General features: G+C 51.0%; 1 protein-coding gene across 1 annotated transcript; it reads right to left on the minus strand.

Moving 5' to 3' along the window:
• Window positions 1-4,521: 4,521 nt before the first annotated feature.
• KLHL21 (kelch like family member 21) lies at window positions 4,522-14,034 on the minus strand. Its single transcript, XM_079987004.1, has 4 exons — window positions 12,922-14,034; window positions 10,305-10,710; window positions 7,597-7,669; window positions 4,522-6,912 (listed from the first exon to the last, which is right to left on the minus strand). The coding sequence occupies exons 1-4, from the start codon at window positions 13,949-13,951 to the stop codon at window positions 6,619-6,621; spliced, it is 1,803 nt and encodes a 600-aa protein (XP_079843130.1). The 5' UTR covers window positions 13,952-14,034; the 3' UTR covers window positions 4,522-6,618.
• Between the last annotated feature and the right edge of the window lie 2,700 nt (window positions 14,035-16,734).

Consider the following 16,734-nt stretch of genomic DNA (forward strand, 5'->3'; position numbering starts at 1 on the left):
CCCTCTCCTTCAGCTCCAAAGCGGCGCTGCCCAAGCGACTCATCCGGCGCAGGACCCGATTCGAATTAAGGGGGGTTCATCGAATCACAGAGCTGTAGAGCTGGGAGGGATCTCAAGGCGCGGTTCCTCAACCAACTTGAAACCATACCGGACCCTGTTTAGTTTAGCAGTTTTATTGCTACACCTGCTTGCTTTTTTGGGGGGGAAATCGAGACAGCTAGTTAGATCAGTACTATTTAAATAATCATCATAATTTAATAATACGATGTAAAGCAAATGCAGCAATAGCGGTAAGCAAACCACACTCAGATCCCACTGAGGCGCAGCGCCTTTGTCTGCAATATGAAAGTATCATTGTTTCCAGAGTGATGGGTGCATAGCAGGCAGTTGGCAATGAAGTTTCTTTCTTGCAGCAGCAGGATTAACAAGGCTGCCCTAGCCCACAGCAAAGCTGTCAGTCCCACTAGCACCATCACATGCCTTCCTCCCTCCTGCTGTCAGCCGTGCCATCAAATCAAGAGACCGCAGTCGCTGGTACCGAATTTCCAACGTATTAGAAAAAAACAGGCAGGGCAAGAGCAAACCAACAGATTATGCCAAGCCCACAAATGGCACTGCTTTCCATATTCAGTGAAGAAAAATACTGATCTATTGTAGAAGGAATACCTTACAATTTTAAATTTACTGCTGCAAGATGCCTTGCAAAAAAAAAGAGGGGGAGCCCCCGTTTTCTAATGAATATTGCGCGTCAGCCTTGGTTGTTATTAGTGTGCAAGCTTTTGGGTGCCACATAGCTCTTCAACAACAGGGCAGGTGACGTCCCGCAAAGCAAAGTTGAGGTGAAGGAGAAAAACAAGCAATAGCTCAAAAGTTAAAAATGAGGCTAAGCGTTGCAGCTTTGAGAATGGCAAACTGGGGAGGCTGTAAATTATCGGGCAAGGAGGTTCTTGCTGAGCCAGGGATTCCCGCAACGAGTGAAGCAGCGATTCCTCTTCACCCTCCACCCCCCTTAAAATGCGTCTGAGGTTTGGTGGGATGCCCCTGGGAGACCCCTTTTATATACCATTTGGCTGTTTTTTTAAAAAAAAACCTCTGGTTTGTGACATTTAAGTGAGGGCTGGGGCGTTGTTTCCTTGGCAACCCACTTACCTGGTCTCTGGGCGTTGCTCCTCCTTATTTTTATTTTTATTTTGTATTTTTATTAAATATTTTCTTGATTTACAGAAGTATGTGTAATGTCTCTCTCTTGTATTTTTTCCATGTAACATTTTTACAAATCAGTTTCATTTGTTGAGACATTAGGAAGAAAAGGGGGAGAGGGGAGGGGTGGAGGTGGGGTGGGGTTGTTTCTATTTTGCTTAATGTATGTAGTGTTTGGGGTCAGCATTGTTTGTGCAGGTTCTCTGCTGTTCACTTGTGTTCCTTTGGTGGTGAGAGAGGTTGGGGTTGGCCTTGTTTGTCTGTAATTGGCTGTGGTGATCTTTGTTTTCACGTGTGAGTGGGGTGGGTGGGTGTTTTGGATCAGGTTAGCCATATTGATTTGGATGCTGTTGGTGGATTGTTGTCATTGTCTTGTTGGGCTGTGTATGTGATAAAGGGGAGCCATACCGGGGTAAAGGTGTCTTCTTCTGTTTGTCCCCGTGTCAGTTTCAGTTTATTGGTTAATTTTTCTAGTAAGGCTGTTTCCCATACTATTTGGTACCATTGGTCCATGCTTACTCCTGACAGGTCTCTCCAGTGTCTGGTTATGGGGTTCCTCCTTATTCTTGATGTTCCATCAGAATGTTGAGGCACCTTGCTGCTCTCTCTGCTGCCTGGCTCAAACACCTCTCTCTTCAGGTTCATCTTTCCGTTTCTCTCATGAATCAGGTTGTTCTCCATTAAGCCACCTTTGCAAAGGGAGACCATCTCCATCTCCTTTAAAATACAGTAGAAAACTCCGACATCCCAAGTTGAGGGTGTGTGTGTGTAGCACAGTATTAGAAGATCTGCTTTCAATGCTGAGGGTGGGGCTGAGAATCTCCCCCATCAGAAAACCTGAAGAGCTGCTGCCAGTCTGTGTGGGCAATACTGAGCTAGATGGGATCAATGGTCTGACTCCGTATAAGGCTGCTTCCTTTGTATATCCTGCAATAATAATTCCACCCGAGCAACAGATGAGGAGGTGACATGGACCCGAGGGAATGGAGGTTACTTGTGTAAGGAATGCCTCTGAATGCCAGGTGCAGAGGACCCCATTCATGCCCTGCTTGCGAGTTCTCTGTAACAAAACCCTAATTGCAATTCCCTCCAGTTGATTGCAGCACCCTTCTCAACTGGATACAAGCAGCAGGGCTCCCATCATCCTTCAGAAAACTTGCTCTCTCTGGGGAGGCTCACCCGATGTCATCATTACAAGTAAAAGCATTCTGTTTTAACCAGACCTTTGGCTTGGGACTACTACCTATGGCCTTTTTGAGGGCGTGCAATGTTTTAATACTTTTTGTGTGTGCATCAAGGTATGCATTTGTTCTTTGTTTCAAAGAACAAAGAGCCACCACTGAAAAGGCCCATTCTCATGTTGCCATTCTCTGGATTTCCTGTGGAGGGGGCACATGAAGAAGGGCCTTGGATTATGATTGCAAAGTCCAGATTGGTTCATATGGGTGGTCCATGGTCTTTTTAGTGCAGCTGTGGAAGTTTTCCAGGCGGGGCTGGGAAAGACCTGTGTGACCCCCCCCCCCCATCAGAAGCACTGCCAGTCAATGTACGCAATACTGTAGGACGCCAAGGACTGACTTTTTGTTCTACCAGAGTCTGATCCCTGTTCTGCATTACAACTAACACATCTAAGAACTCCAACCTATTCCATTACAAGCCCATCTTTTGCCCATTTGTTTTTGTGTTCTTCTTAGGAAAGAGGCAGTCAGGTGGCCTTTATGACTGGTCAGCTGGGTGGGGGCCAGCTCGGATTCTTGAGCAGTGGCATGTGAGCCTCTCAAGACTTTGCCATCTGGAATTTCCTCTGGCGGAAGGTGGGGTGTAAAATGTCTTGAAACAAGTCAATAAAAATGTCCTGCTTTGATCAAGGTCTAGTAGGAAGCCATTTCCCGATTTCCACATAAGGAAAACAATCCCCCTTCAGAAGCTGTGACGAACTCCCTGATTTAATGCTGTGGCTTTTTTGGTATGTAAATAATATATCTGTGTGCTTCAGTGGATGTGACCCAGAATTGGGAAGCATTGATCTGTGTGGATAGAGCAATAAAAGCTTTTATTATGGAGCGTGTCCACTTGCAAAGCCTGTTTTGGGCTGCTCCAGCAAGACACTGTGTCCCCTCCTCACCCCGCCAAGTGCCACGGTTGCTGCTGCTGTTAATATGGACACCCTTGTTTTAGAACAAAGGAGTTGGGCTGTTCTTGCTTGCTTTGGTATGATGTATAGACTCATGGTCTATATCGCAGGCTAGGGAACCTTGGTGCCAGTGCTTTTGCCTGGTTGAAACATGTCCTTGAACTGGTGTTGCATCATCCTTGCTTGCTTGGATGGGTGGATGCAGAAGTGAGTGTGAAAACATCTGACTTTTGCATAGCTGGAATATAGCCTCCTTGTACTAAGGTTAAGAAGTGCACCTGCAGCTTGCGGACCTTGGAAGGTCGCCCATGAGTCAGAATTCATCCCTAAATCTGAAAATGTCTCCCTACCCCTACCTTAGCAAGAGCCACACTATTTTATTGCACTGGCCAGTTATGCCCCATGGTCATTTTGGCTTGTATTAAATGCTAATCCTGTCCAAGGAGGAAATGGACACAACTCATTTCAGCAGACCTACTCAGTTGGATACCATGCATTTACCTCCCGTGCATATCCTAACTTCAGCCGCAGATTTAGGATCACAAGAGGCGATAAAGCAATTGCGACTGTCAAAATCCTGCAATAGCATGTGAAATGTGGAGATGAATATCCAACTCACACTTATTTTGGCCACAGGAGAGAATGTGATGCTGGGACTGTTTGTTAGAAGCAGTCCAGAGTCAGGCTACCTTTTCCTTCAACGTCAATTTCAGGTTGTTGCTCAGGCCACTGCTACTATGAAAAGTTCACTGGAAGAGCCATGATGCCTGGGGTTGATGGGAGTGGTAGTGTAAACAGTTGGAGGCACCCAGCGGATAGCTCAGCCAGCAAGAGTATGAGGCTCTTAATCTCAAGGCCACGGGTTCGAGTCCCATGCTGGGCAAAATATTCCTGCATTGCAGGGAGTTGAACTAGATGACCCTTTGTGGCATCTTCCAGCTCTGTAATTCTATAACTCAGGCTTCCTCAAGCTCGGCCCTCCAGATGTTTTGAGACTACAATTCCCATCATCCCTGACCACTGGTCCTGCTATCGAGGGATCATGGGAGTTGTAGGCCAAAAAACATCTGGAGGGCTGAGATTGGTTGAGGAAGCCTGAACTGGTCTTCTTTCCCATTTTATGGCTAAGAAGTGTGTAATCCAGCAAAACGGCACCCCATACGTCCCCTGGCATAGAACAAGTCTCCTTAACACACACACACCTTTACTTAACATTCAGCTTTCAAGTTTAAAAGAAAACAATAAAAAATATAGGAAATATCTTTGCTTCCGAGAGCATTATCATACAGTACTCTAGGTTAAACACAAGTATCTACATTAAAGTTAAAAATAAATAGGATGAAGGCAAATTCATCTGGTTCTAGAGATGGCACAGAGATCTTGGCTGTGAGTATGACAAAGTATCATGAAATCTATTAATAGACTTTAAAACAGCCCGGCACAAAATACTTAAACCTTACTCATCAAGTGAGACCAAAACAAGATGTCGTAAGCGTAAGCAGCAGCAGCAACAGCAGGTCTGTAAACAGCTGGCAGAGTTGAAAAGGAGCCTCTCTCGCAAGTGTGTCTTTTTCTGGCTTAAAGAGGGTATATATAGGGGGGGAGGGACTTCAGTGTTTACTTGTGGAAAGCAGGGGGTTGCAAAAGAACCCCGACCAAGTCTGAAGGAAGAGAAAACAACAGCTGACCTTAGCTGGAAAAGGGGAGGGAGAGGGTAAGAAATGAGAAACTGAAGCAGCATCACAGAATGACAACACACACAACCCCCCCCCCCCGCAAGCAACGATGTCCCCACTTCCCCCAGGCAGCTCTGATGGAGGACCTCACCCGCCGTTCCTGCAGCAGATTCCCCCCCCCAGGGGTGGGGTACCAACCGAATCTTATAAATTAGTGGCCATTCTACCTGCACAACCCAGAAACAGCTATGCTTTGCCATGCCTAGGGCAACCATACAGCAGCAGAGGCAGCAGGCAGCCACCGTGGGCAAGGCCCTCTAAAATAACCCCGTTTCCATCTTTGCTAGTGCTGTGCCTTGGCAGCAACAGAGCCTCCTTCCAAATTGCACTGTGATTAAGGCACCGACCGTGAAGAGCACCTCAAAACAATCTACCGGAGGGCAGGCCCCCCTAGGTCACTAAACTGGCAATGCTCCCCTGCCCAAAGCTGGACACTCAGACTAAGGATACTAAGATTGAGTAGACAAGAGCTCTTTTGTCTTGGGTCCCCCAGATTTAGGCAGACTATAACTCCCATCATCCACAGATAGCTTAGTCCAGGGGTCAAGGATGATGGGTGTTGCTGTCCACCTACATCTGGGGACCCAAGGTTGAAGAACTCTGTGCTGATAGAAACAATGATTCTGATGGGAGCTCCTGCAACAGGAATCAATGGATGATATTCCAGCAGCAACATGCAACTGAAGAAATGGGCATCATTCAGGTTGCCGGGGGGGGGGGGGAGGGGAGGAAGAGCAGCCCCCCCCCCAATAGGACTTTTCCCCTAGTAGGACTTGGTGGCAGACCCAAGGCACCAGCTAGTGACAGCAAAGATGTCCGGCTTATTCTTAGCCAGACAGGAAGAGCCTTGCTGGATGCAGCGAAGGGTCTGTCTAACCCAACACCCCCATTTCTGACAGTGGTTAGCCAGAAGCTTCTGGCAAGCACAAAAGCTCTCTCTTGCCAACTAGCATTTAGTGGCACTCTAGTCTCCCACACAAGGACGTTTCACTGAGCTAACCTGAATAAAAACGGCCGCTGGGCGTCTCCTGCAGAAACGCTACAAGGGGACATCACATCTTGTGGCAAGGAGTACCATAAATAAATTCAGTGTGGCGTGTCTCTCCTGAACCTACTGTCTTTCGATTTCATCATGGGGAGACCTCAAATTCTAGTGTTGAGCGAGGGGAAGGAAAGCCTTTGGTCTATCTGTGTTCTCCTCTCCATGCATAATGACTTTACGTGAACTGTGCTCATGCCTTCGTTTGGATATTTTTAAGCAAAACAGCACCAGATCATGTTAGCCTAAGGGGAAGTTTTCTGATCAGCTATTTTCAAACTCCTTGGGAACTGCCAGGAAGGAACCGGAGGAGAATTGGACGCCTCCCTTTTCAGGGATTCCCCTGAAGACAGCACTGTTGATCTCAAAGAGCCCGCTCCTTGCCCTCCTCGCCACCCATGCAGTCCTCGCAGCCGAGGACACCCGCCTCCCAATCCTCTCCCAGCTTGCCTCCCCAAGAAGCGGCGCCACAGATTTCCTCCAAGCCCCAGAGACAAGCTGTCTGACTGCTAGCGCAACTCGTTCAGGTTCAGGTTGTGGAGGTTCTGGCGCTGGCGGTTCAGGCTGATGGCATTGTCCAAGGGGCGCTCCTCGCCCTCTTCCAGCGTCTCGGGCATGAACTGGCGGAAAATGCTGACGCTGCTGTGCCAGAAAATTGGTTCGGGCAGCTGGCCAGCCAAGCTCCACTTGCGGGTCTCCGGATCGTAGGACTCCAGCATCGCCGAGAGTTCAAAGGTGTTGTCGTAGCCGCCAGAGACGTAGAGCTTCCCTCCCAGGACGGCCAAGCTCCCTCCAACGTGCACCTGGAAGAAAAGAAGAGCGGTGTACAAACCAAGCAATCTCTTATCTACTCTGCATTTTGGGAGGTTGGTTGCCTGCTTGCTCTGCTTCTGGAAGCCTTTTAAGATATCGTAAACCAAATGGTGCAGCGTCGTTCCCGAGATCAAGGAGCAGGTTTTTGTCTGTGTTCGGATGCAATTGGATGCCCTTTCGAATTGAAATGGTGGGCTGGACTTTAAAAAAAGGCTTTTCTATTCTAATGAAAATGATCAGGGATTTGGTAGTGCTGCATTGTATTATTTATGCAAATTGATTTTCTCTGGAATTAAAGATATGACTGGGACAAACCTTGTTATGTTGAGTTCATATTTTGCACAATTTGTATACGGTGTCTGTTTGATAATGTGTGGTTTGCTATGCCTAATAAAGGATCTTGATTGACTATTCTAATAGCAATGCCTTGAACTGGCAGCAAATGGGCACAGGCGTAACAGGAGAGTCTCTCTCCTGACAGCAACCATGCTGCAGCAATCTGCACTAATTGCGGCTCCCAGATCAAGTGCAAGGGATTCCCCACAAAAAGCACATTGGAGTAATCCAACCCTCTCTTGCTAAGGCTTTTCTCCATTGCCACCTTTGGTCTGGACTCTTCAATCTCCTCCCCCTTCAGTTCCAATTACTGCTCTTTAAAGATCCGAGACCCTCACCTGAAGCATTGGAGGGATCTTGTCCCATTCGTTCTTTGCTGGGTTGTAGACATCGACTTCAGCAGAGTCGTCCCTGCAGAAGGAAATCAAGTAGAGGTGACCGAGAAGAAGATCCAAACACTCCCTAGCCTTGTTGTGCGGATGGGAGGGAAGGCACAGTCCTCGAGTGTCTACTTAATTCCTTAACGGGGCATGGGGACCCAATCCACTCAGACCTCATAGCGCTTGGCGCACACACACAAAGTCTCAAGATTTCCAGGGCCTTTTGTGAGCAACTTAGAAAATAAAGATTCTGGTTGGTAAGATTGATGGAGAGGAAGATGAGGAGGAGGAGGAGGTCCTTGTGCAAACACACCAAACCTACAAAAAATGTCCCTTTCTCTGTCCTCTGCTTGCCCCCAACCTTCCAGAGATTTGCAATCTGCTCTTTCCGTAGCCTCTCTAAAAGCAGCATTCCTCAGCCTGTGGACCTCCAGATGTTTTAGACTATCAAGACTTTGAAAAGCTGGTACCACTGGATCAATTCTATCAGTTATGTGGAATTAATAAGCTCAATAGTTTTAACTGGAACATGAATAAATGTGCAATTAATGGCTACTGTTTTGAATGCTATTGTGCTATATTACCTTCCTTACTGGAGCATGAATAATGCTATTTATAGGGTGGGGAGCACAGGGGTTTATGAGTTTATGGAGCCAAGGCGATGGTGGCCTGAACCACTGAGCTAGACTTTGGATGAGGAGGAGCTGCCTGCAGTTTCCATCCATCTTTTTTGGAGGAGGGGAAGGAGATAAAAGGAGAAACCCTAGAAGCTTCCTGAACCGTTGCGTAACGCCCGTCTCCTTGCTCTGTTCACGAAATAGGGAGCCTGACAGCAACAGGTGAGGGGTGTCAATGACAAAAGAAATGTGCTTTTTCTGACCCTCAGAATGGCAGCCTGGGAACCCATCAAGGCTACCACAAAACTCCCAGCTGAAACGGAAAGGCTCAGAACCTTCTCCTGGGCTGCTTCCTCCTCCCATCCCAGCAAATGTCAAATGCCAATTGAATTCGTTTAACTTCGTGGGCAACCGTGTTTACAATGAAATGTGGCACTTAGCAGAAAAGTTTGGGGAGGCAGGTGCAAAGTGAAAGGGGGGGGTGAGGGTCACTGTCCTGTCGGCTTTGGGAGCTGCAAAATGTTTCTGGAGCCTCTGCAGGAATCTGAACTATTTCTCAAGCCGAGCTCTGGAGGGTTGCAGAATGCACAATTGCTGCTGGGGAGTAGAGCAGCCAAACGCTTTAGCAAGCAACTGTTAAATCTCAGTGGGGCTGGAAGAGATGGGGGTGGGGGTGGGGGTGGAATGGGCCAGAATGAATCTCAGCAGCAGGAATTCCAAGCTTCCCGTTCCTTGCCTGCACCAGAGGCTTGAAGCCCCTTAAGATTCATTTCAAGCTTCAGGATCAGGGGCAATTCCTGCTTTCAATAAAGGATTTTCTTTACGTCTGGGGAAACGGGGTGCATGTCCTGCCCCCAAATTAGGCAGAAGCTAGCACTGCAGGAGAGAAAAGAGCCCTGCAGGGACCAAGTGGCTATAGTAAGCCAGACCAGGGTGTGAAAGCGAGTTTCACCATCCTGGCACCCTCTGAGGGTTTTGTACTAGGCCCTGATTGAGCCAAGAATCAGGAAAGTCCCTATTTGGACCCCAGAGCTATAAAGTCACTGAGGCCCCATGCAGCAGCTGTTCATTCGCTGGGAAGAGTATGCTGTACCTTCCCAACCCCCCATAAAAAAAAAAGTTTGTCTGATTTCTAGATGAAGGATGAGACTGAAGGTCACAAGGAAGCTCCGCCCAGCCCCTGTTCACACAGGAGGAACCGAATGAGCCTCCACACCAGAGGAAGCCTCTTGGTGACTGTAGGGGCCACAGCTGTAGCAGTCCCTGGCCCCTGCCTGGGCAAGTGAATGGGTGACCGATGGCAGTGAGTGGGCTGTGGCAGCTACAGTCACATGGAGGCTCCTCAACCGATGGGAGTTTCCTGGCACAGCATCAGGTCTTAAGCTGGTTCTGGAACCCATTTCTGAAGTCTACAGAGCATGAACTGCAACTTGAACAGAGCAGGTGCCCAAATCCCAACAAGGAAAGGGGCAGCTTACCCCTTCTCCTTCCTCCCCCCTCCTCGCCACTCCCCTCAGCCAACTTGAAAGATAACAAGCTTATCCAAACTATTTTCAGACCTCGCTCGATCACGAGCTCAGCCCATCACTGGCTGAAGGGCTCGAGTGCCTTTCAGATAGCAGGAACCTGACCTACCACAGCCCCTCTCGATGAAGGGCACCAGGGAGCCACCTCTGGGAAGCAACAGGCACTTGGAAGCTCCCTTCCGTAAGCTTTGCCAACTTAATCTGCAGAAAGAGCTTTGGAGGTATGAAGCAAAGTTCCTTCCAGGGGGATTGGGGGGGGGGAAGAGTTCCTTCCCACCCCCTGCCCAGTCCGGGATGTTGCATAACTGGACCAGTATCCCACAACCCTCATAAAACTCCAGAGAGATCAAACACATTCACAAAGAAGCTCGTAAAAACTCCTATGCAGACACATCCCTGTTTCTGGCCTAGCAGGGCTATTGTGTGGGTGGGACAAGTGGCGCTTTTTTTACAATTCCAGGTTGCACATTCCCACCCTCACCCCATCTTGAGAAGAGATGGCAGCGGCTAAGGCAGCCCTTACCTGACAAAATACATCAGCCCGCTGAGAGTGACGGTCTTGGGTGCGAACGACCAGGGAGGCAGCTGCCCGCAGTTCACCAAGGACCACAGGTCCGACTCTGGGTCGTAGCACTGCATGACCATGGACTCCTTGCCGGACAAGGAGCCGGTGGCGTAGAGCTTTCCGCGGCAGGCGGTGGTGGAGCAATTGTCCATGGGGTAGAGCATGGGCTGCAGGGGCTCCCAGGAGTCCAGCGTGTGGTCGTAGCGCTCGGTGCTGTCAGAGGCTACCACGTAGAGCAGCCCATCCAGGACCACGGAGCTGTGGTATTCGCGGGCCTTCAGCATGGGAGACACCTCTGTCCACTCGTTCACGCTGGAGTTGTAGCGCCAGACACAGTCGTAGAGCCTCGAGCCGTCGGAACCTCCTAGGGGCAGAGCACCGCGTCCCATTAGCACGGAATCATTGACCTGTAGAGTTGGAAGGGACCCCAGGGGTCATCTGGCCTGACCCCAAAAAATGCAGGACTCGCACACAAGACTGTGTCTCAGGGCACATGGTTCACCCTAACGGTTCACTTACATAAGGCAACAGCTCCATCTAATTGAGCTCCTTTGTACTGCGTTAAACCATGCCTTCTTACAAGCAGCAGCAAATCTCCTAAGATTTGGGGCAGAGGTATTTCCCCTGGAGAATGCAGAACATGACTTTGATCCATGAAGGCTCTTTGCTACACACCAACAAATGCATTTCTTAATTGGGGGAGAACTGCCCACGTCCTATGTTTGCTTGCAAGCCCAAATGCCCCTCGCTGAGACACCTCAGCATTCCTTCAAGCAAGACCAGGCTCTGATCAAACCCAGAAACAAAAAAGGGGTGCGCTAATTTCCTTAGGGAAAATGGGGTACAGGGCCACTATCATCTGTGACAAAGAGAATCAGCTTCAGGCCTGTGTCTGATGCTCTCAGACTCTGACGAGAACCAACCTGTAGCTTGGGGATAGCCGATGGCCCTCCTGTGGCACAATGGGTCAGTGTGCCTGGCTGTTAACCAGAAGGTTGGTGGTTTGAGACCACCCAGGGATGGCTGTGGGCAGGATTTGGACCAGATGACCGTCATGATCCCTTCCAACTCTACAATTCTATTCTATGATGGAGATGTGGTACCCGCCAGGTGTTTGTAGACTACAGCACCCATCAATCCCTCACCTTTATCTGTTTTGGTTGGGGTGGATAGGAATAGTTGGGATGGGCATATAGGCTACCCACCTGTGCTGTACACAGACTTCAGCTGCATCCTTCGTCTGAAGTCTACAGGGCTTAACCATGCTAGCAGAACCTCAGCCTGGCTGATGGGGCAAACTTCATGGCTTCTCCCCACCAAGAGGAAGACTCCGTTCCTCTGCACATCCAGGTGATCAGCTGTGGGCATGGGACTGGGGCCACCAGCTACCCTTACAAAAGCTCCTTTCTGGGCCCTGCACATGTATGTTTGCAGGGTTGTGGTGGTCCCCAAAGCTCACTGGGGGAGGCTTTGCCGAGGGAGAAAATGTCTGCCCCAAGGGCAGCCGCTCGATGGGAATGAGAGAAAATCCTCCTAATGTCCTTTGACAGCTGTATGGAGAACTCCCGCAGGGAAGATTCCCAGGAGGGCGGCTGGTGCTGGGGCAGAGCACAGAGGCATCTGGGCTCAGGTGTCTCCCTCGCTGGCTCCTAGCACCCGCTCTATAAATAACTTGCAAAGCAATGAACAGGAAGGGGGCGTGGAGACTCACACAGAGCCCCTTGTTCAGCCTCCTCTCTCCAGCTTCCCAGGAGGAAGGTCAAAACAAACTGGAAGCTCCCCACAAGCTCAAAGGCAGATGCTGCTGGTGACACATATCATCATCTCTAAGCATCAGCCACACACGCTGGAGCTAAAGAAGGCATGTAAGATTGTCAGAAGAGCCCTGCAGCTGGATCAGGCCCACTTAGCCAAGCACAGTGACCAGCCAGATGCTTATAGGAAGCTGCAAGCTTCCCAAGAGTGATATGTCTGCAGCCTAACACAGTACAACACATTCAGCCATAGGGCATTATTGACAAGAGGGAAAGGAGAGAGAGTGGATGGGGCCTGTTACCCTGGAGAAGAGCTGCCTGTAGGATTTGGGCAGGAGGGTAGCTAGGTCCTTAGGGCACAGACCCATGACGCAAATTGGCAGGTGCTGATATGCATGACGCAAATTGGGGCAAATTGGCAGGTGCTGATATGCATGGGTCCCCTTAAGATAATAAGAACTGAACAATACAGCTGTATCTGATCAATGGCCTATCTGGTTGCAACTCCTGTTTTCACAGGGACCAACCAGATGCCCCAATGGAAAGCCCACAAGCAGGACCCAAGCAACAACTGCCACTCTCCCCACTTGTTATTGGCCAGCGACTGGAATTTGGGAGCATTGCTGCCTCCGCCCTGAAGGCAGAGCCTAGCCAGGGTTGCTAGCAGCCATGGATACCCTTGTTTCCCCATGAACCTGTCCACGGGCGTTCCGTGGTTTAGGCGCTGTTCACGCGCCTTTTAGAGGGCACCCCTGTGGCAAACCCCTTCAAGCAGGGCTAGGGACCCTCCAGCAACTGGCAGCCCTCCCGTCCCGGCTCACCGGTGACATAGATGTCGTTGCCCAGGGCGGCGGCGCTGTAGCCTCCTCCGAGGTGCTCGGGGAACTCGGCCAGGTAGCGCCAGTGTCCCGTGCGGGGGTTGAAGCAGTCGACGGTGACGAGCTCGTCGCAGTCGCGGTCGCAGCCGCCGAGGAGGACGAGGATCTCGGCCAGGCCGGTGGAAGGGCGCGGGCGGAGGCGGGCGCAGGGCGCGCGGTCGTGGCGGTCCAGGCGGCCGGCCTGGAAGAGGCGCGCCTCGGCCACCAGGCGCAGGCAGGCCTCGGAGCGCGCCACCAGCGGCTCGCCCTCGACGTGGGCCAGGAGGGCGAAGCGGCGCACAAAGGGCAGCCGGACGTGCGCCAGGAGCTGGGGCAGGAGCGGAGCGCGGGCTGCCGGCTCGGCGCGCACCCAGCGCAGCGCCAGCTCGAAGGCCGCCTCCTCCTTGGGCACGCGGAGCGCGTCGTCGCGCAGGTACGAGAGCAGCCGCGGCAGCGGGAGGCGCTCCATCTGCGCCGCCAGCTCGCCCTCGCTCTCGGCGGCGTGGCGCAGGACGCAGCGGCGGGCGGCGGTGGCCAGCGGGGCGCACGCGAAGGCCTCGCCGAACTCCTGCATCTCCAGGGCGGCGGCCGGCTCCAGGCGCGCCGCTAGCCAGGCCCCGCACGCCGCCTTGACGGCCGGGAACTGGAGCAGGTCGGCGGCGCGCAGCAGGCGCTCGGCCAGCTCCGGCCCGCCGGGGGACGCCACTCGGCCCGTGTAGGCGAAGTCGAGCAGCAGGGCCAGGCACTCGGGCTCCACGCCGTGCAGCCGCACCCGCGCCGCGCGCGCCTCCCGCAGCCCGCCGCCGAACATGGCGCGGAAGTAGCCCGAGGCCGCCGCCAGCACTGCCCGGTGGGCGCCGAACTCCCCGCCGCCCGCCAGCAGCGTCACGTCCAGCAGCGCCCGCTCCGCCCGTAGCGCGCACAGGCCCCGGAGCAGCGCCGACGCGTGCGCCGCCTCCTCCGCCGTCGCCTCTTCGCCCGTCGTCGGCTCCATTCTCGCCCGCCGCTGAGTCTGACTGCTACCCGACGCCTCCGCGCACCCCTCGGCCGGCTCCTCCCTCGCCTGGGCTGGCGCCGGTCCCGCGCGCGCTCCGCCTCCTCCGAAGGGCGACGACGGCGCGCCTGGCTGGCTGGCTGGCTGGCTGCAAGGGCGCCGCTCTCAGTCGCCAAGCAGCTTCAGAGAACACCAGGCTCCTCGCTGCCGCCCTCCTGCCTCCAAGGGGAGCCGGGGGGGGGGGGGCTCTCTCGCTTTAGCCTCGGGAAAAGGGCAAGCCTGGGCTCTGGAGAAGGAAGCGTCGGCGAGCTCCAAGCGAAAGGCCACAGGCGCTCGGCTGGACGTAAAAGGCAAATTGCTTGGAGCCTTCCAAAGCAGTGGCGGCGCCTTTCAGCCTCCACCCGAACCTTCGCTAACTCTGAAGGGCTCGTGGGTGCGCAGGAAGAAGGCCCAGGGGAAAGGCTAGCGGGATGCGCCTGGCGACAGCCCTCCTTGCATAGCTGCTCTGGACATCATAGCTACCCGCTGCTTGGCTACTAGTCACGATGGCTCTAATACTCCTAAGGCTGTAATGTTTCTGAATGCTTCTTGCTGGAAACCGCAGGAGGAGAGAGTGACTTTGTGCTGGGGTTTCCAAGAAGGCGGCATCTTGGTGGCCCCTGCCAGAACAGAATCCTGGACTAGATGGGCCACTGGTCTCATCCAGCTGGCTTCTTTAATATTATGTTCACTGTCTGCACAACTCACTTCCTAGTGAACATGCATAAGGTCATGCTCCGTGGTAACAGCTACAATTCCCTCTTGACATTTAATTCTGTTTAATTTATTTTACTGTATTTTATTTTATATATTGTAGATTTTTAGTATATTTAGTTTTTGCTTATAAACGTTCTAAAGCAGAGGTTAGCAACCTTTTTCAGCCATGTGCTGGTTCACCGTCCCTCAGACCATGTGGTGGGCCGGGCTATACTTTTGAAAAAAAATATGAACGAATTCCTATGCCCTACAAATAACCCAGAGATGCATTTTAAATAAAAGGACACATTCTACTCATGTAAAAACACACTGATTCCAGGATCATCCATGGGCTGGATTTAGAAAGTGATTGGGCTGCATCCGGCCCCCAGGCCTTAGGTTGCCTACCCCTGTTCTAAAGAAACAAGGCACTGAGTGAGCAGGGGTTGGGCCAGTCTTGTTTTGGGAGTAACTCCCTTTGAACTCAGTAAGGCGGACTCCCAAATAAACGTGAGGCAAGGCCTTGTGGATTTTCCCAGGAAAGGGCCCGTTTCACCACTCTTTCACATTCTGATGCATGCAGAAGATTATGATGCAATAAAGAATTAGTCACTAACACCCCTGTTCTAAATATAGTGGGTGATGCCAAGTAAGTCATACCCAGAGAGTGACTTAGCTGGATATCCCCCGTCATGGGGAATTAGTGGATCTGGCTCCTAAGCTTAGGACTTCACAGCTCCATAGTCTGGTGGTACAATAACTCAAGTGCATCTCATTCTAGGTGCACTCAGGTGGGCCATTTCCAAAAAGCAACAACTTAAGCAGTCAAGTTCTTCTTTATAGTGCCAAAAGAAAGGGGGATAAACAAATCCTGTTCACATGCATGCATCCATTATTATTTGACAGACTAGGACACTCGCACACTTACAGAGGCTGTGAAACCCCTCTCCTCAGAACTAAAAACAAATGCAAATTGTTAATGGGTTTTCCCAATACCCCCACCTACTGCAACAACACTGCTTTATTAAGATCTGGTACCTTTTCTACCCAGCACCAAATATGGGGTTACAATCTAAAATTCACCCCAGCAAGTGGGAAGATTGCAGTAGGATAAATGGCAAAACGTGACTTATTATTTCAGTTACACAAACTTGGTGACCTCTTGGTCCTAAGCAGGGCACACCTTTGCCATGGAGCTTCCAAAGACACCTGGTTTGAGTTGGGGCCTCAGCATCTGAGCAGCGCACTGCAATAATGTTGTGCTGAAGCTCTCCAGTCATAGCCTGAGTGTTTTCTCTCACAAAGGCCTCCTCTGTTGCAAGGACACTGCTTCTCTCGGATCTGCAACTGCTGATCAGTACATAACCATGTCAGCTGCTTATATAAAGCACACCAGGCCAGATCCCGTGGCTGTAAACATCCCAGAAAAACTTAGCAGCAGAGACGTTTGCTTTCCTTAGCTGGGCAGTTTCCATTTGCTGTGCTGTTAGTTAGTACTACCAGTATTTCCCTCCCCGCCCCTCACACCAAAAGAAATACAGTATTTGGTTTTTTTAAATAGTTTTATTTATAGTTTTCGTTTATATACATTTCAGTAGTTTAACAATAGTTGTAACATTTCAAACCTCGACTTCCTCCTCTTTCTGCAGTTCCTTAAATTTATTTTAAATTTATTTTTATTATTTCCAGCATATTCTAAATTAACTTATTCTAAAACATTTGTTTTATTTTTTTAATTGGGCAGTATCCAATGTCACTCACACTCAGACAAGACCCATGGATAGGCAGAGGCCGCTTTTTGCAATATCTGCATTTATTTACAGATTCCCCAATGGCTGGCATTAACATAGCAGACCCTGGATCTGTAGTCTCCCACTGGGAGAGGGGAGGGGGGAATTAAATCCAGTGGTCCAGGGATTGAGAGGAATCTCTTTAACAAAGGGAAGGTGCTTGGCCACACTGCCAGGGCCTTTAAGGCAATCCCTGGCACTGCTGCTGGGTGCCATTAAGGTAACAATCAGGAGTCACTTGTTGGCAGATGCCCTGCA

This window comes from Podarcis cretensis (genome assembly GCF_951804945.1).
Source record: "Podarcis cretensis genome assembly, chromosome: 8".
NCBI lineage: Eukaryota > Metazoa > Chordata > Lepidosauria > Squamata > Lacertidae > Podarcis > Podarcis cretensis.

What these genes read in the sequence shown, in the direction of transcription:
- KLHL21 (XM_079987004.1), bottom strand. Translation starts at nt 13,951, where the DNA reads ATGGAGCCGACGACGGGCGAAGAGGCGACGGCGGAGGAGGCGGCGCAC. An exon ending in CAACGACATCTATGTCACCG is followed by an intron (nt 10,711 to 12,921) that starts GTGAGCCGGGAC and finishes CTCTGCCCCTAG; the next exon opens with GAGGTTCCGACGGCTCGAGG. An exon ending in GGGCTGATGTATTTTGTCAG is followed by an intron (nt 7,670 to 10,304) that starts GTAAGGGCTGCC and finishes TTCCTTCTGCAG; the next exon opens with GGACGACTCTGCTGAAGTCG.